The sequence below is a fragment of the Oryza glaberrima genome, chromosome 8 (assembly GCF_000147395.1).
Source record: "Oryza glaberrima chromosome 8, OglaRS2, whole genome shotgun sequence".
Lineage (NCBI taxonomy): Eukaryota > Viridiplantae > Streptophyta > Magnoliopsida > Poales > Poaceae > Oryza > Oryza glaberrima.
In genome coordinates this window covers 15,116,460-15,138,285 of record NC_068333.1, presented here as the reverse complement: position 1 = coordinate 15,138,285, position 21,826 = coordinate 15,116,460, and the positions used below count along the sequence as shown (strand labels likewise).

The 21,826-nt window shown below is 40.2% G+C and overlaps 1 protein-coding gene across 1 annotated transcript; it reads right to left on the bottom strand.

The window, feature by feature from the left end:
• Positions 1-12,238: 12,238 nt before the first annotated feature.
• On the bottom strand, positions 12,239-16,266 carry LOC127781607 (disease resistance protein RGA5-like). Its single transcript, XM_052308593.1, has 3 exons — positions 16,144-16,266; positions 15,164-16,042; positions 12,239-14,188 (listed from the first exon to the last, which is right to left on the bottom strand). The coding sequence occupies exons 2-3, from the start codon at positions 15,982-15,984 to the stop codon at positions 12,250-12,252; spliced, it is 2,760 nt and encodes a 919-aa protein (XP_052164553.1). The 5' UTR covers positions 15,985-16,042; positions 16,144-16,266; the 3' UTR covers positions 12,239-12,249.
• Between the last annotated feature and the right edge of the window lie 5,560 nt (positions 16,267-21,826).

The window sequence follows — 21,826 nt, the reverse complement described above, 5'->3', positions numbered from 1 at the left end:
CATGCCCACATCAAGAAGTATTAAGCAAAGAAGAAGATTAAGCATATGAAAATGCATCTCCTCGTATATCCATGGATATTTGCATAGAGTCTCATGCAACCAATAGAAGTTAGCAATGAGACCGATTATGGGCAATGTCCCTTTTAGACAATAAAACTCATTGGCAGTCAACCCGGGGTTGAATGGAATTGGTGAACTAGAAGTTGAAAAGAAAAACTCGACCTGAATATTGATAAACATTGAAGATAGAATCAATGAATGCATTTCAGGAGCTTGGATCGGACACTTGCATAATAGTACATGAAGAAGTACTAGGTCCCAAACCAACATAGAAAGAATAGAACAACCAGAAAAGAATCGAAGAAGCAAACTCGTTTGTTTTGAATTTGAGTTTAATTTTGAAATATTTGGCTGAACCCAAATCATGCTCACGCTTTGTATCTAAAAGCATGCGACAGATGGAAGTCTAGTACATCAGTCCAACCGCACTTAGAAATGTTCATGGTGCATAGCTTTTGGTTAGTCAATTATCGCCAAAATGGGACGGAATTCCCAAACACAAGTGTGTCATAGCAGCAGACAAATACTTGGCTAATTGAACTAAACCGAACTAAACATCATTGAACTGTTCAGAGCCTCGGCATGGTTTTGAGAGATGGTTACCCGCGACAGCAATCACGACTTGGAAACTATCTTAACCCCCACTACTTATGAAACTAAAAGCAGCATATGTCGCATATATGCAAAATGAGTTACGTGAGAAGCAAACTCACTAAGCACATGAACCCCAAGCTCTTCTATGCGCATGAATTGCATAGAAGTAGTGAACTAAGTCATGTGGAAGTCTTATAGATTTGTCCACTAACTCATTATTGACATCTTCTCTTGAATAGGTGTGTCCGAGAAATTCCGAGACTTAGAGGAATGCAAAATTTAGGGGGAGAATTTCGCTAACTCATTCCAGAATCTTGATATGGAAATTGAAGTACCTAGAATCAATCTAGAAAGACTGAACGAAGAACTGGGTGAATTGTACTCTTTTTCCCTTGGATAAGTTTTCCCAGCAATTTCTTATCAAGGTTTTTAATGAGGCAATTCATGCGACGTTGCAAGCGTATGCTATGTACTCTTTCTCCAAATTTTTCCTACTGGGTTTTTGTGGAGTTTTGATGAGGCATAGGCATCACGCAGTGAGAGCCCAAGGGGGAGTGTTAGGAAACTGCCGGCCCATGAAGGCCCGGCCCGGTTACCCACTAATTGGGCCCATCACTAAATATGGAAAGTACTCATGGCTATGCCTATATATATAGAGGGGAGGAGGTGCTATTGTATTACACAAGTGAATGAATGAAGGAAAAGAGTCCTACCCCTACATCTCTGTGTCTCCATTTCTTGTAGACATTACAGGACCCTCTTGGACTGCTTCGTGTAGCAGGAGGGTTGCGTAATAAAGAAAACGTACGCTACGTACAGGCCCATTGGATCCGGTTTGGGGGTTAGGGAGTTCTTTTAAAGATAAGTCTAATGATGGTAAATAATGGGTCCACCTAATTTAATGAAAATTAATGTCTAGATGTTTTGTTTTTTCTTAAAATTTTTAGAAATTTCTCTAATTTATTATAGTGACACGTGGCGTCTTAGTACGTAGCGTTAACTGTGACGGGCCGCAACTTTAGGCCTGTTTGAGATATGGAATGTTATCTCAAACAGGCCTAAACTACGGCCCGTCACTGATAGGTTCATCCGTGACGGGCTTAGGTTTTATGCCCATCTAACATGTCTGTGCGACCATATCTCAATCGGACACTTTTCGGCCCAATTGAGATGACTTCCTTGTGATGGCCCGCTATTTCTAGGCATATTAGAGCTCGTCACAGATAGAAGGATCTGTACTAGTGGTTTGCAGGATGCCACGTGGTGGCTTAGAAACGTTTGTTATATAATAGATCTAACTTAATTTGTTTATGCATATTATGTGAATTGATATATGATCGTGTAATCTACATTATCAATTTTTCCCTATTTTATATGACAGTATTATGTGATATGCAAAGTTTAGGATGTGATAAAAAAAATTAAATATTTCATATAGATTAAAGAACACCTTATATTTTTTAATTGTTGATAGACAACATGCAAATAACTATAGAAAAAAATATGGTATTTAAGATTTATTATTTTTTAAAAAAATTTATAACTAAAGAAAAAAGAAGAAGAGATTGGATAGGACGGGAGGGAGGAAGTACGTATGTACGAACTTGAGTTGTACGTCCGGTTGAAGGATGGACCCATGGGGAGAGGAGAGAGGAGGGGAGTTTGTGGGGTTATTTTTTTTAATAAAATTCTAATAGATAAAAATATTGGGTCCACCCGGTTTGTTAAGATGACATGTGATGGTGTAGGAGTATTTGTAGGAGTACACATGGCGGCTTAGGAGCGTTTGTAGAAAGTTTTATGGACTTTTAGTATATAATAGATATATAATAGATTTTGAAATAAAACGAATAGTTAAACGTTACGCGCAAAAAGTCAACAGCACATAAAAAAACAAGAGGGAGTTATGTATGAGTATAGTATGTCCACACCTATATATAATATGCTCGAGTATATGTCGATGTGTTATATATGAAGGTAGTTTCCTTGTGAAAGGGTTATTGGTTTGGTGTACGAGCTATATATCCCGTGACCATTAAGGTTCAGTCAAGTCAAAACAATATTACGAAAAAAATCAATTAATATTGTTTAGCTCAAAATGAATAATTGGAAGGACGATAGTTTGTATGTTTAAGTGGTGAAAATAATCAATTAACGTTGTTTAGCTAAAAATGAATAATTGGATGTGCATGTATTATGGAAATAGTCAATTAATGGATGTTTAGCTAATAAAGAATAACTAGATATTCAATTAAATAATCAATTAATGTTGTTTAACTTCATATTAAAATGTTGCACTGTTGATTGTCCAATAAAGAATATATCACATAAATATAATTTTGAGCCGAACCCCATATCCACTGGCGCGAAATTCCATTCCTTGTGCAAATTACTGGCGCCAAATGTTTCATCAAGGCGCCAAATCTCTGCTTATGGCGCCAAATCCAGCGTCTAATCTCTCCTCAAATACAAGTACCCCTGCCCCCGCCCCAAATCCTCTCTACCTCTCCGCAAAAAGGTCCTCCCAGAGCAAATCCTCTCCTGCCTGTCACTTTCGGCTCCGGTCTCCCTCGAGGTCTGAAGATCATGGGCGCACGGACGGGAGGAAGGTGACGCGGAGCACACAGGAGGCGCCGTTGCGGTGGGCCGGAGGCTGCAGCAAAGATGCGACGGCGGAGGCAATGGCAATGGTGTCGGCGCCGCCGACGGCTGCCCCTCGAGTGGCCACCTTCTCGCCAGTAAGTTTCTCGCCAACGGGGAGACGCTTTGTCCTCCACTCTCGCAGCTGCAGTTGCTCACGTCACCTCTCACCTCGTGTTATCGATCCCTGCAAAGCCCCGCAATACTGGATCTTGCCAAAACCCATCACACTGCTGGCCAGGTAGAGTTTGCTAGCTATAGGTCAAGTCATCTCGATCTTGATCTTTTGTTGGGTGTGGGGGTGAAATGGCTGGCACATGCACAGAGGTATGGGGGGGGGGGGGGGGGGGGGGGTGGGGGGGGGGGCGAATGGGAATAATGTGGGTCTAAATCTCTTCACTTATCTTGCCATCATGCACACAATCTTGCTATTGAACAATAAGTGAACAACCCAATGGATTAATCCACTCCTATTTGTGTATATTAGGAAATTGAACTCGATTTTTAAGTCTCTCTCTATTTTTTTTGAAAGTGCATTGTCTCTGTTTAATATGATGATGTTTATTTTGTTTTCCAAATGAATATTAAGTGGTAAAGGAATTTTTAATTTGTGCCAATTGCATTGTTTCTTGGTTAATTCACTGAAAGTGATAAAAGGGCACTTTTATTTGTACAACCTAATGAAATCTTGGTTTTTGGATAGGCATCTTGTGTTTATCCTGACTGCAAGCTATCAACCTGTCACTGGTTTAGGATTGTTAACTTGTCCATATTTTAGGGTTGCGGCAGTATTTTGCCACCAAGAACGAGTGATTTTGAGTACTGAAATTAATTGGTATCTATTGGTAGGTGTTGTGAAAGGACATGTAGCCTAGTGGTTGCAGTGACATGAGTAGCACCCAAGGTTCCGAGTTCAAATCTTCGTATGAGCGAATTTCAGATTGAGTTATTTGAGGGCTAGTTCTCTGCTCGATAGGCTAAGTTCTTATTTTAAAAAAAGGCTGCATATATCCGGTTGGATATAGGTGTCATTATCAGTTTGTCATGTTTGGAGTGTGGTACTACACTGCACAATTTCTACTAAATATGCTTGATTGATGTTGTGTTTTATAATGTGTAGAACTTGAGATATCTTGCATTGCATGGCACTAGTTAACCTCAGTTTTGCCAAGAAGAAACATTTTTCACTAGTACATTATTGTTGGCCACTCATCAGCTATCGTCCAAAGGTGAGTGAATGAATCCCCAATTCTCCAAAGGTTGCACATCTTTCGGTTTAGCTGCAGGTGGAAAGACGGTGTTTTGCTTTGCTGCTTTGAGAATCAGGATTCTAGCTGACTTGTTTTATTAAATTATACAGTTCTATATCATGCAATATTTTGTAGGTTCAGATAATATCTGCACTCGGATATACCATCTGCCTATATATACATTTGTGCAGCATTATCTAAATCTATTGTTTTTCGGTAGGTGTTAAATCATCACGTCTTTAGATTTGCATTCTGACAGTTGTTCTCAGTTCATGTTTTCTTTAGCAATTCAATACCTAATTTGGATATCAGACGTTGTGCCTTTTTAAAGTGAATAGTTTCACTATTTTTGCTCCTTTTTATATGAGCTAACTATTGTCTGAATAGTTTGCTTTTCTAAACAGCTACTAGCTAGCAAGCCATGTATGTATCCCCTTTTTTGTTCACTGGTGGAGAACCTTCTTTAGTCTCGGTTCGTAACCCTCTACCAATCCGGGACTAAAGATCGCTATCTTTAGTCCCGGGTGAAATAATCGGGATTAAAGATCGATCTTTAGTCTCGGTTGGTAACACCAACCGAGACTAAAGATGGCTTAGCCATCTTTAGTCTCGATTGGTCGGTTGGACTAAAGATCTAGCTACTTATTTTTTGCATGGCCCTGTTGCTGCATGATATATATGTATATGTATATGTTTATATATATATATACACACACACATATACATATATCTATACATATATATATATATATATATATATATACACACACACACACACACACATATACATACATACGTATATATATATATACATACATATACATACGTATATATATACATACACATACATACATATATATATATATACATACACATACATACATACATACATACATACATACATACATACATACATACATACATACATACATATATATATATATATATATATATATATATATATATATATATATATATATATATATACATACACATATATATATATATACATACACACATATATATATATATATGTGGCACCTTATGGTGCTACGTATTAGGTGGTGCCTCATTCAGTTCCCACCCGTCCTCCAGCCAACGTGTCCCCGCAGCCCACCTCAGCACCACCCACCACGTCAAGGTGAGTCATTGTTTTACTTTATTTCACGCTGGCAGTCCATCCAATCCGCCACTACCTGTAGCACGTTACGAGTCAAAATTTTACTCTGTGCACATCAATTTTAGCCTACAGACGTACTACGTGTCATCAGTGATCGTGAGCACGTCGTCGCGAGTCAAATTTTAACTATGTAACATCCGTCCATGCCTACCAATGCTTCATCCTACCACAACGTCCAGAGTCAAATTATAACTACATACCATCTACCCATGTCCACCCACGCTCATCCAACCCACCTGTCCTCTCCACAAACAACGTGTTGTTGCGAGTCAAAAATTGACTATAAAACAATCCCTCCGTTACCACCCACGCGCCATCTGAGCATTTCTCACTCTCCCCACACAACTTGACATCGCGAGTCAAAAGTTTACTTTCTATACAACCATCGCACGCGACAACAGCCAACGTGTTACACGTAAGTGAGTCAAATTTTGACTCGCTTTCAACCATACACACAGGGTGTGCCATGTTTATAGCTTGGCCAGCCAGTAAAATTATAACTTTTACGGCTACATCTAATGTTCGTTTGTAGTCAATACGTGTCAAAGCTTTTTTTTTACTCAACACCACATGGATTGTGTTAATTAATCGATGGCATAGAAATAACTCCCGTTTACGCAGTGGCAAGTTACGATTTACCGAACCATCTTATCCGGTGTGAGATAGACTCATCGGGTGAAAACTCCTTCAGTTATTTTATAACTCATCACAAGATTAACTTTTTTATCCGCTGCCATTTTTTTTAGTTTTTCTTCGCTGACAGTTACAGTGCGTATAGCAGCGAATCTTCAGGCGGTAGTCATTCCAAAACATCTCATTTACTGTCTTCTCCGCTCATTACGGCCATTCCTCGCTTTTCTCCGGCGACTGTGACCACATCCTCTCTTTTCTTGCGGCTTGTGAATCGGGGGATCGCCGGCGCCGCTGCATCTCCATCCCGACGCTCACCACTACAAGGCTGCGCCAGGTATCGCGCCATCCTCCGGCACCCTCTAACTCTCTTCTGAGTTTTATCTTTTCCCATTGATTTTTCCCCCAAATCCCAAACCTTGTTAGACTGCCCGGATAGGTTGCTAAGTGCATGCCAATCATTGATGGTTACGAATAGCAGCGCTCGTAGGTTAAACTCCTCCCGTTTATCCTCGTCCCAGATGGGGACACCTTCTTTCTTCCACAACAGTTTCAGATCTTCGATCAGTGGTCTTAGGTACACATCGATGTCGTTACCAGGTTGTTTGGGGCCTTGAATAATAATCGACATCATTATGTACTTCCTCTTCATACATAGTCAAGGGGGGAGGTTGTAGATACACATCGTAATGGGCCAAGTGCTATGGCCGCTGCTCATCTCTCCAAAAGGATTCATGCCATCCGTACTTAAACCAAACCGAATGTTTCGTGCGTCCTTTCCAAAGTCTTTAAATGTTCTGTTGATGTTCTGTTGATGTTTCGCCACTGCGAACTATCGGCGGGGTGTCTCAGCATCCCGTCCTGTTGACGTTCTTCAGCGTGCCAACGCATCATTGTAGCATTCCCCTTGTTCCTGAACAAACGCCTTAGCCGTGGTATTATAGGGAAATACCACATCACCTTAGCAGGAATTCTCTTCTTCGTTGGCTGCCCGTCAACTTCACCTGGATCATCTCGTCTAATCTTGTATCGTAGTGCTTTACAAACAGGGCATGTTTCTAGGTTCTCGTACTCCTCACCGCGATATAGGATACAATCATTCGGACATGCGTGAATCTTCTGAACTTCCAGTCCTAGAGGGCAGACTATCTTCTTAGCCTCGTACGTTGTCTCGGGCAATTTGTTTCCCTCCGGAAAAATGTTCTTGAGGAGTTTCAATAAATCGCCAAATGCCTTGTCACTAACACCATTTTTTTGCCTTCCATTGCAAGAACTCCAGAGTGGTATCCAACTTTTTGTGCCCCTGCTCGCAACCTGGGTACAACGACGTTCTGTGGTCCTCTAACATACGCTCCAATTTATGGGCCTCCTTTTCACTTTCACAGTCCTCCTTGGCGTCCTTCAACATCTGACCAAGATCATCCGCAGCGTCGCTATCGTCAGCATCCCTGTCCACCTCGCCCGTTTGATTTTCTTCAAATCCAACATACAGAGCCTAGTCCGGAATGTTCTCGTCCTCCACTTCATCTTCTTCCATTTCAACCCCTTGCTCACCGTGGGATGTCCAACAATTATAGCTTGGCATGAACCCTGACTCAAACAAGTGGAAATGAATAGTCCTGGATGCAGAATACTCCTTCTGGTTCTTACACTTATTGCATGGACAACAAATAAAAACCCTTATGCTTGTTAGCTTCGGCTACTCTCAAAAAATAATGCACGCCATCGATAAACTTTTTGGACCACCGGTCAGCGTACATCCATTGCCGATCCACCTACATGAAATGAAAAAAAATCGTACATAAATAAATTTTCGTACAATAATGACAGTCATACAATAATGATAAAATAATTAAAAACTCTTTCAACAGTCATACAATAATGACATATCATTACTCATACAATTATTAATAATTATAAAATAATCCAACAAACAATTCTTATTTATTATTTTTGAAGTTCTAAACTAATATTAATGTTGTACTTCTTTTAATTTTCAATTTAGTTTGTTTTCTATTTTTTAATAGTAATTTTCATTATATTTTAAACTATGAGAATAAAACTTTTTTAAGTAAACAAACAAAATTTCTATATATTCTTCTTTCCCACATAAATTTTCTCTCTCATCAACTTACAATAAAGTTTTGGAGACAAAAAAAAATGTGTGAAACATAGCTTCAAAAGTAATATAACAACAAAAAACATTGGAGGATGAAGTTACTAACAACAAAAAAACATTGGAGGATGAAGTTACTAACCTTTTAGACACCTCTGATTTGTATATAATCACTAAAAAAATTTCACAAGAAATTTTGGTAGGACCTCCCTTCTTTTTTAGAGAAATTTTGAAGCTTGCTCGGGCTAAAGGAGGAAGAAGACATATATAAATGAGGGGATTTTTAGTCCCGGTTGGTGTTATCAACCGGAGCTAAAGATCGCCGGGAACATCAACCGGGACTAAAAATCCCGGGGGGTCTGACAAGGTCTCACATATGCCCGTTGTAGCCATCAACCAGGACTAAAGATCATCTTTAGTCCCGGTTTTTAGTGGAATCGGGACTATTGCGGATTTCGGCCGACCGATTAAAGATGGTTTCTCCACAAGTGGTTGGTGCATTGCTGATTGGGCTGGCACTTGGTCTTGTGTTAGATTAATTTGTTTTTTGGTTAGAAATTTATCATTGGCAACTCAATCGGTGCGAGGTGCTTTGTTATGTTCTTGGAAGCATATTGTGCTTAAGAATACTAATCAACTTTTGCTTATTTGGTTGTAATATGGAAATATGGTTTTGTCCTACAGGGCCGTGGAGAACATGCACATTCGTTTTGAAAAAGTGAAGTGGTTAATTACAAGCTGGTAAGTTGATTCTACGTGCTTGTGTCTATCATATGCATGTTTCACATGTTCACATGTCTAGATTGACAACACAATACAAGATTTAGTAAAGAAAAAAAATTACTAGTAAACGAAATCAGATTTGCGTGAAGCATCATCATCAACTACTAGTGAGTCATAAATATATCTCAGTTTTTTTATTGGACTAGTACTAACGAAAAAAGGCATTTACCATCCCGATTTTTTTATTTATAGTAATTATTATATCTTGAATTAAATAAGTAGTGAATCTGCTCTATTAATAACGAAAATAAGAAGGACGTTGTTGTTGAGAGCGTCCAGCCGTGGACGCTATTCGAAATAGTGTCCAATCTTGGACGTCATTCGTTACAGCGTCCTCACTTGGTGCGGCCCAATGACCAAACCCAACCATGGTCCTCCTTCCTGTCCACACGCCGCGGTGGCGAAGCTGCCGTCTGCCATCCATCCTTGAGGTCGATGAGAGAGAGAGAGAGAGAGAGAGAGAGAGAGAGAGAGAGAGAGAGAGAGAGAGAGAGAGAGAGGGCGAGGGAGAGAAAGAGGCGAGGCCATGGCATTTTTTGGAGTCATCAGCGCCGCCAGCCTCTCGGCTTCCATGCACCAGTTTGTTTGGATGGGCAAGGCAGTTGTTCTCCAGTTACTCACTGGAACCCTCCCTGCTTGGTTCTACCTCAAACGTTTGCAAATTTCTCTTTCCACATCGATTCTGACTTTCAATCTGATCTGATTGTTCTATTGCAGGCCATTATTTATAAATTCGTGTCACCACATTTGCTTGCCAACCGAATTGATTTCTGAAGGCAAAGTTGTGATTTACCTGCTCTTGCGTTGGTCAAGCAAGGAATCCAAATGTAGCCATATTCCTGAGGAAGACGATTCGACAACATTTCTACAATACATGGTGATTTCAAGTTTCATGGCAGTTCAACATCCAAATAATTTCATTTGCTTCCGAATCAGCAATGAACTAGTATATATGGATTGTACGCTGCTAGCTATGATACTATGATCTGCACTAGATCAATGCAGATGTCAGCTGGGCAAATAAATACACGTTCGTGCAGTAAGTAATTATACCGATTCCATACAGCAAGAGATCCAGGGTAAACATAAAAGGATTCAGAACGAGGCAAATTATAGGGGCGATGACCATCATCTTGCTTCTCCGATCGGGATTATCCGCGAGACTTGAAGGCTGGATACTCCAGGTTGTTTCGTGGCCCAACCAAAGGTGGACGCTTTTACAAACCGCGTCCTAACCTGGACGTTGTACTCGTTAGCGTCCGCACTTGGACGCTGTCCAGCCCAGCGTCCTTCCTATTCCTACAAATCTATGTTTGGAATTACTACATATTTAACTCGAGGAGTACAGATTACTATCAATAAAAAAATCGTTTTACCATCTGTTAGATTAATTTGTTTCATGTTAAGGAATTGCAATTCAATAGATTTGGATCGATAAGTACAAAATCAATCTCGTGTAACATAATGCAATCCAAATCCTCGTTATGTAAGAATCGACATTGATTCTTCAGCTAGAGAATGAATCCATGTGATGCAAATGAATGCATGAGTTTAATAATAGTATACTAAATGCGAACGAGTGACCATAAGGGTTTGGATCGATAAATACAAAATCAAACTCGTGTAACATGATGCAATATGAATCCACGTGATGTAAGAATAGAAAATGAATCCATGTACGTGATGCAAATGAATGCATTAGTTTGATAATATAGTGTACAAAATGCATAGGTTTCCGCAATCAATCAGGGTAGGGTTTTCTCGTATCAGATTTTTTACACGAATTAAGTTCTTGTACAACCCAACTGTGTATGTGTGAGCCAAATTACGTATGTGCCGAGTCCGACTTGGGCCATATTGATGCAAAGGCCCGTGGACAACTTTGGTGGCAGCGCCAAACTCATCTATTGCCACGAATTGTTCTACTATAGCAATGACGAAATATTCGTTGCAATAGATCCTTGCTAGTTGCAACGATTTCTGGTGTTTGTTGCAATATCTAAGAATCATTGCAACGATTCAAGTTTGCGTTGCAATACCTAAAGACTCATTTGCAACGATTCAGGATTGCGTTGCAATACCTACAGACTCATTTGCAACAAAGTAGTTTCGCGTTGTTATATACATGACTCTAATAACAACGCTCTAAATTCGTTGCGACATGGATAACTATTGCAACGATAACAAAAAGCGCGGCAATATCGTCACCCTAATTACAACGCAAATTTATTCATTGTGATACTTCTTACTTATTGCAACAAAAAAAATTACAATCGCAACACTACACAATTAGTGGTAATATGCCCCCCTATCGCAACCAAATTAGACTTCGGTCGCAATAATCCTTATGTATTGCAATGAAAATCACGTCGTTGTCCAAAATTTCGTGGCATTAGCCTGAAAACCTTATAGTGAATGGATCCCACTAAAAAATGTTAGGAAATCACACGATCTCACAGTGCCATAACTTTAGGGTATTATCAGCCATCCAATCTACAACGAACAAACGAGACTAATCGCTACAGTGCGCAAAGTTTTAAACTATATCTACACTAAAAAACTGCAAATCACTGTTTTCCACTATAGAATCAGACTTATTTTACTGTGCGCCTGTGCAGTTTGCTCCTAAAGTCAAAGGAGCCGGATCCGAACTTCTATATGCCTAATTGTGCATGGCCGGCCAGGGCCTTGACGCCTGGGGGCGGCTGCACTGCCCGTCCTGCCTGCTGGCCTTGCTCCTTTTATTAAGATAGGTATATGCCTAATAAATAATGAAATCATCGGATCCAACTACCAAACGTGCCATCCCATGATCTGAATTCGGCTCAGCCTATTCTACGATTGACAAAATGGAAAGAAAACTAACTACTCGGATGAATGAAACTTTGAACAATTCAGCCACCCGTTACATGCAGAATCCAATGTAGCAAACTTAAAACAAATGCAACTAACTTAATCACTACTTTTAAAAAAGGCAGCCTTTGTGGTACAAATTTTCAAGCTAAAAATATACTCTTTTTGGGAGGGAGGGAGTATATTCGCACAAGGCTAGGGTGGTTGGGATGAGAGCTCACTGCTCTCTTCAATGCAGCCTCTGCATTTTCAATCTCATGATCATTTTTGTTATATTGGTAAAGCAAATACTGGACCGTCATGAGGCAGGGGAGATTTTCTAGAGCAGCATTAGTCACAGTCTCTGGTTTAGATGCATTTATATTGAGTATGAGTAGTTCTAGCCTTGGCATTGATCCCGCTGTAAAAATTGGTTGTTGCCCGATGAAACAAAAGTCCCTCAAACAAGAGAATCCATAGCAGCCACTGATTATGAGACTGTCTCTGTACCCTGGTACACGGAGAGAAAGCTGTAGCAGAGAAGGTAAACATCCGATGATTGATAGATCTTCACAATTCACTCCCTCTAGAGCAAGGCCTAACCTTTTGAGGTTGACCAATGAACCTATCCAAGTTGGAACTCGTGGCATTGGTGAGCCTGAGATGTCAAGTCCTTCGAGTTTAAGCGGAGCAGGGCACCAGGGATCTGGTAAGTAGATGTTGCCAAGTATGATAGAAGTCATAATATTTAGACGACGGAGGTTGTACGTGCCTAGTTGAAGTAGACAAGAGGCAATAGTCTTCATATGCTCTTCTGTGCATGCATCATAGTCGTAGATCAACAAATTCAGTTCCCTCAGATTCTTTAGCTGTCCAAGTTCTTTGACGATGTTAGAGGAATGCTTGGATAGGTCCACCGCTTGTAATGTCTCTAGTGCCTGCATCTTTGCAATGCCATCTGGGAGTTGAATCTGATTGCCAATAAATAGATGCATCAAATTTCCAAGTCGTGTAATACATTGTGGTAACTGAACCATATGGTTGTCCATAACATTCAGCGTCTCCAAGTTCTGTAGACATCCGATTTCTTCAGGAAGTTCAGTTAAACCTGTTTTCTTGAGATTCAGGTACCTTAATTGAAACAACCTGCCTATATTTGCAATACAGTGGCTTTTCAACCATTTGCAATATCTAAAACTCAGAACACGCAAGTGCCTGAACTCCAATAGAGAAGGCAACTTTGGTTGATAGCAGAACACATCAAGAGATCGAGCATGAGACAAGTCAGACAACCTTCTTTGTAAGATTGAATTTCCATCCTCGATACCAATTTGAAGGGAGAGCCGACGAACCTTGTTCGTCCCAATAGTTTGATCAGGAGAAGCTACTAAAGTAACAAAGTTATCTTTGATGGACATCGAGATGATAAAATCAAGAATTGTGTCATGAACTTTCCAATCATCCTTGTTACTGCAACGTTGGATCAAATTTCTGTTGGCGAGTTCATTGAAACACATTTCTCCTAGCTCAAATGATGTATAACTTCCCTTTTTATGAACGAATCCCTCGGCAATCCATCTAAGTATTAAGTCATCCTTCTCAATTAAGTAGTCTTCTGGAAATATACTGAGATGTAATAGGCAAGTTTTCAGATGAGGAGGAAGATCATAGTAACTCAGTGATAATATACTTATCATTACATCCACGCTAGGATTTCTTTCGAGCGCAGAACCAATTGAATTTTTTACATGATCCCATTGATCCTTTGTCATTGGTTTGTTAACCAACAAACCAGATATAGCTATGATTGCCAGAGGTAAGCCATCACACTTTTTCAAGATTTGATCAGAAACTTCTTCTAGGTGTGAAGGGCATTTTTCTTTGGAATTGAATAATCTTCTGTGGAATAAATGTCTTGAATGTACCATATTAAGTGGCCTTATATTATACACATGACCACTAAATGAAGAACAGCATGATCTAGCGACATCATTTATACGAGTAGTGGTGATTATTTTACTGCACTGACTGCTCATTGAGAATGCACCCTTAATAATGTTCCATATTTCCACCTTCCATATGTCATCAATTACAATAAGGTACCTACATATATTTTAGGAGTGATATAATAATATATTTAATTTATCAATCAAAATTTTAAGATAAGATAAATTGGCAAGCCATGGAAGCTGTTCTTGAACCTAGTTTGATATTTTTCTCTTGTAATTAACAGAAAATCAAGAAATATATATAGACATTTTAAAATTTCTTATAGCCCGCAGTTAGATGGTAAAGAATATAACTCAACCTATTTGGATCAAGCTGCCAAACTAACGAATTTGATGGACAGATTGAAGTATGTTTTTTTACATCCTATAATTAAATCTATCTATCTCTATGAGGATTTCTCTTTTTAGTCCTACAATAAATTAAAGAAAATACTAGTTGAAAAAAATATAGTTATCAATTTCGACTTAAATTAACCCACTATTTAGGCTATTAGATTTGTCTTTTTTAAAAAAGCTGTCCAAGTTCCCTGCCCTCTCCTCTCATCTCTCCATTATATTGTTTAGCTAGCAACTTCAGATAGAAAGAAATAGCCAATAATTAGATATATAAAAATCACCATTATGTGTAAGCTACATAGTTAATTTTTAATCCATTTTAACTGCTGTTTTTTTAATAATTTAATCAATAATTCAATATCCATATTGGCTATGTTTTGCTATATAAGAAATGTGCCATTTCAGCACATACCAAATCCTTCGCTTGACATCCAAATAGTTACAAAAATTTCAACAAACATGAATAGCTAAACTCGATAAAAAATATCTAAATACAATAAACAAATTCAAACATGAATCATCTTGCTATGTAAAATAAGAGCAATTTTATCATCCAACATTTGATACCTCGAGGTACCACATTTCACACACAAAATTTTGGTACCTCGAGGTACTAAATTTTGCACTAGAAAGTATCTCGAGGTACCAAAAATTTGTTGTATCTCGAGATGTCAAATGTTGGATGATAAAATTGCTCGTAAAATAATATTTTAGTTACGGAGCACGCTCTTACCTTTTGTTGGAAAGAAAATTGGAAATTTTGATAATAAGTTGTTGTTCATATCCATCTTCTGTCAAAGCATAGTCACGTTGTGCCACCTCACTTAAAATAGTTCTTAGAATTCTCATCATGTTTGGATTTCGTGATACTGATAGGAAAGCCGAACAGTCAAATTTCCCCTTGAGCTCTTGGTATACTTGGTATGCAAGGGTAGTTTTACCTAGTCCTCCAAATCCAACAATCGAGATAACCTTTGGTTGTTGCTGCATAGATTCACACCCATCATTACTGGACAATAATTTTATTACCTCATTTTTTGGTTCATCAATACCTACAAGGTTTGAAGCAAGCTCAAAGATAGAGAGAGCTCTATGGTCAACGATTCTATTGTTGGTCCTCAAGACAGTCTCCCTTGTTCTATACCTTGCATGCCTATCTCCAACCTTCGTGATTTGGCTCTTGAAATCTCTGATTGCCTTGGCAATTCGACTTCTAGTCTTCATCTTCGCGAGCGAGTTCTTACACTTGCTGATAAACCCATCAGGATTAGCAGAATCATCATCAACTCGGACCATGAACTCATCAATAATATCCTCAATGTCGTAGGATAGCTCCCTTACATCCATCATCCAAGCATGATCTTGGGCATCAGGATTCTCTTCCTCTGACATCTTCAGAAGAAATGAATGGATGGCCGTGAGTTCGCTAGAGAGGGTCTCGATCTCTTTGTGCACCTCCTTGGAGATCATGTACTCATTGCAAAGCAGAGTGGCTAGCTTCATGAGGACGGGCTTCAATGCCCCGGTGGCTATGCTCACTATAGCCCCTTCCATCCTCTTTGACACCCTAATCTTTCAGTTTTGTGGGGAAGAACAAACTAGAATCTGTTTTCTTTTTCCATTAAGAATACAAAGAAGAATCAGTTAGAACTATATAGTTCTAGTTGACACAGAATACATGGTACGAATGATATACAGGGACATAGATCGAACCTGAATAAAGGCGACATAAACTTTGCTCTTAAACCTTTACCACGCAAAAGACGCCTGAAAGACAAAACACACAAACTGGATCAGTATAAAGAGGAGATGACAGATCTGGATCAGAACAGAGCGGAAGAGAATATATCGAATGATGCTAATAGATCGGTATTCAGCAGTATAGTACTGCTATGCTATTAGCGTTAATTAGCTGCCGATGTGACCGAAGCATGTGAGCTTAATTGTAGGGCTAGGCATTAACATGCATGATGTACCTTCTTTACTTGTACACTTGATAGGTACTGGGCATCTTTCATTCTTTCTTATGTCCCATCAATGTGATTTGCTGCGAAAGAACAAACCATGTCAACACAACACTGTCAATGGTAGGATATGCCAAATTAAACGTGTAGAGAAAAGGACGTTACCAACTAAATTAATAATATTTGTACTACGCGGCCAGAAAAAAAATTTGATTACTACTGATGATAAAGAGAGCTACCAAAAATTATTGCTATTGGGCTATTTCATTTCTAAATAAGTTCCTCTGTTTTGTTATCTCATGCTCACTTCAAAGCTAACCAGGTTTGGTGGATGCACGCTCACCTACTCTCTCTCTCTCTCTCGATCTGTTGTATTTTTTACCATCCAACATGGCGAGGAGATACCATATCTCAATCATTGATACGACCAGATCCAACGGCTGACAGAGGTCAGTACCACGAGGTATCATTTGTGTCCTTAGGTGTTATTTCCCCCGTTTTACAATGTAAGACATTTTAGCATTGCTCATATTTATATAGATATTAATGAATTTAGATAAGCGTCTAATTCATTAACATCTACTATAAGAATATGTGCAATGCTAGAAAGTCTTATATTGTGAAACAGAAAAAGTAACCAGGAGGGCATCGGATAGAGGGTATTAGCTGGTATATCAGATAACTAGAATGTATGTATACTATGTATACTAGAAGTATAGGAATAGATTTTCTTTCTCTTTTCTTTCCACTTAGCTTAGATAATATATTATGAGAATGAGTAGCTGCTGCTTGTGTGTCACTCTACCCTCGGATTATCTTAACCCCTACTTAGGATATGAATATCGCAAGCAATATATAAATTATTAGTCGAATTCTCTCTACATGATCTACCTACGGGATAAAATAAATACGATACCCTTGAAATACTCTTGGGTGAAATGCTACAATAGTATATCTGTGCGCTTACGGATGAACTCTGTAACCATAATATACCAGAAGTGTTTCTGCGCCATTACTGGGAATTATATTTCTAATAATGTCGTTAAGAAATACCAACAGCTGCTGCCCGTCCCATTCGGCTGTGACCGATTGCAACCTAGTCAAGGCCGATTGACGCACGTCAATCGACTGGCGTGGCATGCCTGCCCATGCCGCATTAAACGCAGCGCGGGGGGGGGGGGGAGGGGGGGGGGGGTGGTTGGGGCGCTGCTCATCAATTGACTTGGTGGTGCCCCCTCCTCCGTTTGCTTGGCTACGACGTGGCAGCTGAGCAGGGGCCTCGGGGTGATGTAGCCCCCTAAGCCCCAGGGGTGCGACGGGATACCCCGAGGCCCCTTGGCTACTTGTGATTTGCGCGCCCAGCCTCCCCCGAGGGAGGAGGGAAAACTAGGCCGCGCGGCCACGCGGCTGGATAAAAGGATTATTTCCCTTCAGCGTGCGTATACCTCGAGCCCATATCACCGACAGCGCATAAATTGCATGAAAGCAACGAACTAAGTTATGTGGAAGTCTTACAGATTTGTCCACTAACTTATTATTGACATCTTCTCTTGAATGGGTGTGTCCGAGAAATCGGAATAATGAGACTTAGGGAAATGCGAAATTCAGGGGGAGAATTTCGCTGACTCATTCCAGAATCTTGATATAGAAAATCAAGTACCCAAAAACAATCTAGAAAGATTGAACGAAGAATTGGGTGAATTGCACTCTTATTTCCCTTGGATAAGTTTTCCTAGCAGTTTCTTATCATGGTTTTTAACGAGGCAATTCGTGCGACATCGCAAGCGTATGCTATGTACTCTTTTTCTCCAAATTTTTCCACTGGGTTTTTGTGAAGTTTCGATGAAGCATAGGCATCACGCGGTGAATGTCCAAGGGGGAGTGTTAAGAAACCATTGGGCTTGGGCCCATGAAGGCCCAACCCAATACATTTACTGGGCCCCTCACCTAACCTTCCATATATGCATCATGCCTTTAAATAGAGGGGAAGAGACTCACTATTGTATCACTAAGAGAATGAATGAGAATGAGAAGGTCCTACCCCTACATCTTTGTGTCTCCACTTTTCTATATAATTACGGGACCCTCTTAGACTGCTTCGTGTAGCAGTACGGTTGCGTAATAGAAATGTTTCTTGATGTTTCGGTTCAGTCTGCAATTGGCTGTCGTAAACTGATTGTTTTTTTTTGGCAATGTTAATGAGATCAATTTGTATAGATTTAATTATAGCCAGTTGACGTCTCTGGTTTGAACTTGTGCATTAATTCTGAAGTTCACTTGCAATTTTTGAGAAATTTGCTTTTACTAACATGTATATACAGGCACTACAAGAATAGCTATTTTTTCGTGTGGTTGTTTTAATTTTTGCGTACGGTTGTTTTGCCCGTCTGGAACATTGCGTCTGGGAAAATCGCGATTTTCTTGTGCGGGTGGCGCAACCGCACGCGAAAATCCGATTTTCGCGTGCGGCTGCTTATGCCGCCCGCACGGGAAAATAAAAATCCGAAAAAAAAATTTCAAAAAACACAAACCCTAACCCTAAATCTGGATCCAGCACCCCACCGCCATTGCCGCCGGATCTAGGCATGGGGAGGGCGGCGCCGCTGCCAGCCGCCGCCTCGCCATCGTCGTTGTCGCCGGCCGCCTCCTCCTCCCGCTCCCGGCACACGTCGTCTGCCCGCTCCTGGCCGCCGCCTTGCAGTTGTCGTCATCGTCGCGCGCACGCCACTGCCGGCCGCCGCCTCGTTGTCGGCCGCGCGCACGCTGCTCTTGTCCGCCACCTCGCCGCTGTCGTCGTTGTCGTCGGCCGCGCGCACGCTGCTCTTGGCCGCCACCTCGCCGCTGTCGTCGTTGTCGTTGGCCGCGCGCACGCTGCTCCCGGCCACCTCCCCACGTCCGCCCGCCGCCGCCGTGAGCCCCCCGTGCTGGCCCGCTGCCGCCGCAAGCCCGCTGCGCCCGCCCAGCACCGCCGCAAGCCCGCCACGCCCACCCGCCACCGCCGCGAGCCCGCCGTGCCCGCCAGTTGCCGTCGACCCCTCCGCTGAGAGCCGCCCGAAGGAGAGGAGGCATCGGCGCCATGCACAGGAGGAGGAGAAGATGAGAGAGAGAGAGGAAAATGAGAGGAGAGGAAAGTGAGAAGATAAGGGGGAGAGAGAGAGGAGAGAAGGGGGCGGGGGAGAGAGAAGAAAAGTCCAATTTTTTTTTTGAATAGGATAGGAGGGAAGTGCTATTTTCCTGTACGGTTAGATTAGGAGGCCCGCACGCGAAAATAGAGTTATTTTTGCGTGCGGCCTGTTAAGTGACCCGCACACGAAAATTGATTTTCGTGTGCGGGTAACGACCCGGCTTCGCTCCCCCTATTTTTCCGTGCGGTCCAACTTACGGATTGCATGGAAACAAAATGGGGTGGCGTTCAGGAAAATCAATCATGCAGTAGTGAGGATGAAATATAAATGTGGCTGGATTACGAAGTTGCACGAATTCCAGTTTGCTTCATTCAGAGAGACCGCATAAATGTGAGTATGGATATGGGAATGGTTAATGAATACCCAGTGACAACCCGTTAAGATGAAGGGGAGCGGATTAGTGCAGGTGCGAGGAGGATGACAGCCCTAGGTAGGATGAAAGGGAGCGGATTAGGGCAGGTGAAAAGGAGGATGACACAGTGGTGTTGGACAAGGCATATAGATCTCCGGAGCTTGCTTTCGCTGGCTGGCTGCATCAAGGGGAAACTTCATTGGAGGGCATTGTTTAGCTGTCATGGATGCGTACGTGGTGAGTAGTCACCATATACTACCGGGTAATATTGATTTTGTTCCTGATCTCCTTACAGCACTACGCAACCTGGTAGCTAACGAGCCGGCAAGTAGGAGCATGTTGCTTAGACGATGTGCATCATCTTTCTTCCATGTTGTTATCATACGTCGGACCTTCGGTGCATTGTAGGCACCATTGGTCCTTTTTAATCTTCTTATTTGTTCTCCTCTTTTCCACTTTAATCATATAATAAAGTAACTTATCATTTCTATCAATAAAGTAACTGGATCTACCTTGTGTCAAAAAAATGTATCTCTTATTCTCTTTGTTAGTACATTTTTTGCCCTATCTCTGCTGCGTTCTATCAGTTTGTTAATTTGCATCTTAGGAAAATCAACACTGGCAATCTAGATCACCCAAGTCAACAATGGCGATCTGCGGAAGAAAAATCAAACCCATGATCTGAAGCTTATAGTTTATCCCAACTTTTTAGCAGTACTATTTGCTAGATTTTTGAATCTCTTATTAGATAATTTTTTTATGGTTTTGAATTAATGTTCTGACAATATTATATTTTTTTTACTTTTCCTTAAACTAGGAAGGAAGCCCGCGTAGATGCGCAGGGATCTTATTCATTATGTTTATAAAAATAACGTTAAGAGAATTAAGTCATATCTCATCATATGCGTATAAGAAATTGTATATTTTACCTCATAATAACAAAAATCTATGTTCTGAAATATATTGTAGATTTTAATATAAACGATAGGAATGTTTCTTATATTAAAAAATCACTTTTGTCCTGATTATGTAAACTCGTCTATTGTCACCATTACTTCTTACCATTGTCGCTAGATGCCTTTTTAATAAATGAAACTGCATCTGTAGCACCAAAATAAACCTAATACATCATTAATACATAAAACATTTATCTCTACTATATACCTAAATGTTTATGTCAACACTTAGTTCTAAATCTATAAATAAATATACTTAAAATGCTGCATCTATTGGTAAATATGATAACAGTGTTGAAATTAGATATGAATATCCCTCTAACAGGTGGAGATACCAAGTCTTTATTTCTCTGTTGCCTTTAAACATGGGTTCCGTATCGATATACTCGTGCCTCTCAAGGCCAGCATGCAGTGTAATTTTAAGGCCTAATTCACTATCAGCACCCTCAAAAACGATTGCATCAATAAGTAAAAAGTTGAACACTATTATCAATGGTGGTCTCCACTGGGCTACCTCAACTATACTTGTAAAAGATGTTCAATACCTTTTATAGAAAGCGATGTAATGAAAATAATTCTTCCCATTAAAAATAGTTGTTTTTATGTTTTGTGTAGACATAATTTCTTTTCTAGTATTAAGCAGTACTACCCAAATTTTTATGGTATAAATACAATATTCCATTTTGAAATGAGTGAGGTTGATCATTAAAAAATGTATCGCTAAACAGATATATGACCATAACCATCCTCAGAGTATCATATCATTATATCATTATTTATATTTTGACAAAGATCAATATTTTAGCGTATGGTTTGTTTTCGTGACCTGTTGTTCATAATTGCATGAGACACATATACTAATTTTAAATTTTATTTATTTTCAAAAATTATTAAAAAATAACTAATTTGTTGGAGTGCACTTATATCATACATTCATCA

Coding starts and splice junctions, on each gene's coding strand:
- LOC127781607 (XM_052308593.1), bottom strand. CDS start 15,984: ATGGAAGGGGCTATAGTGAGCATAGCCACCGGGGCATTGAAGCCCGTC. Junction 14,189..15,163: donor AATTTTCTTTCCAACAAAAG/GTAAGAGCGTGC, acceptor AAATATATGTAG/GTACCTTATTGTAATTGATG.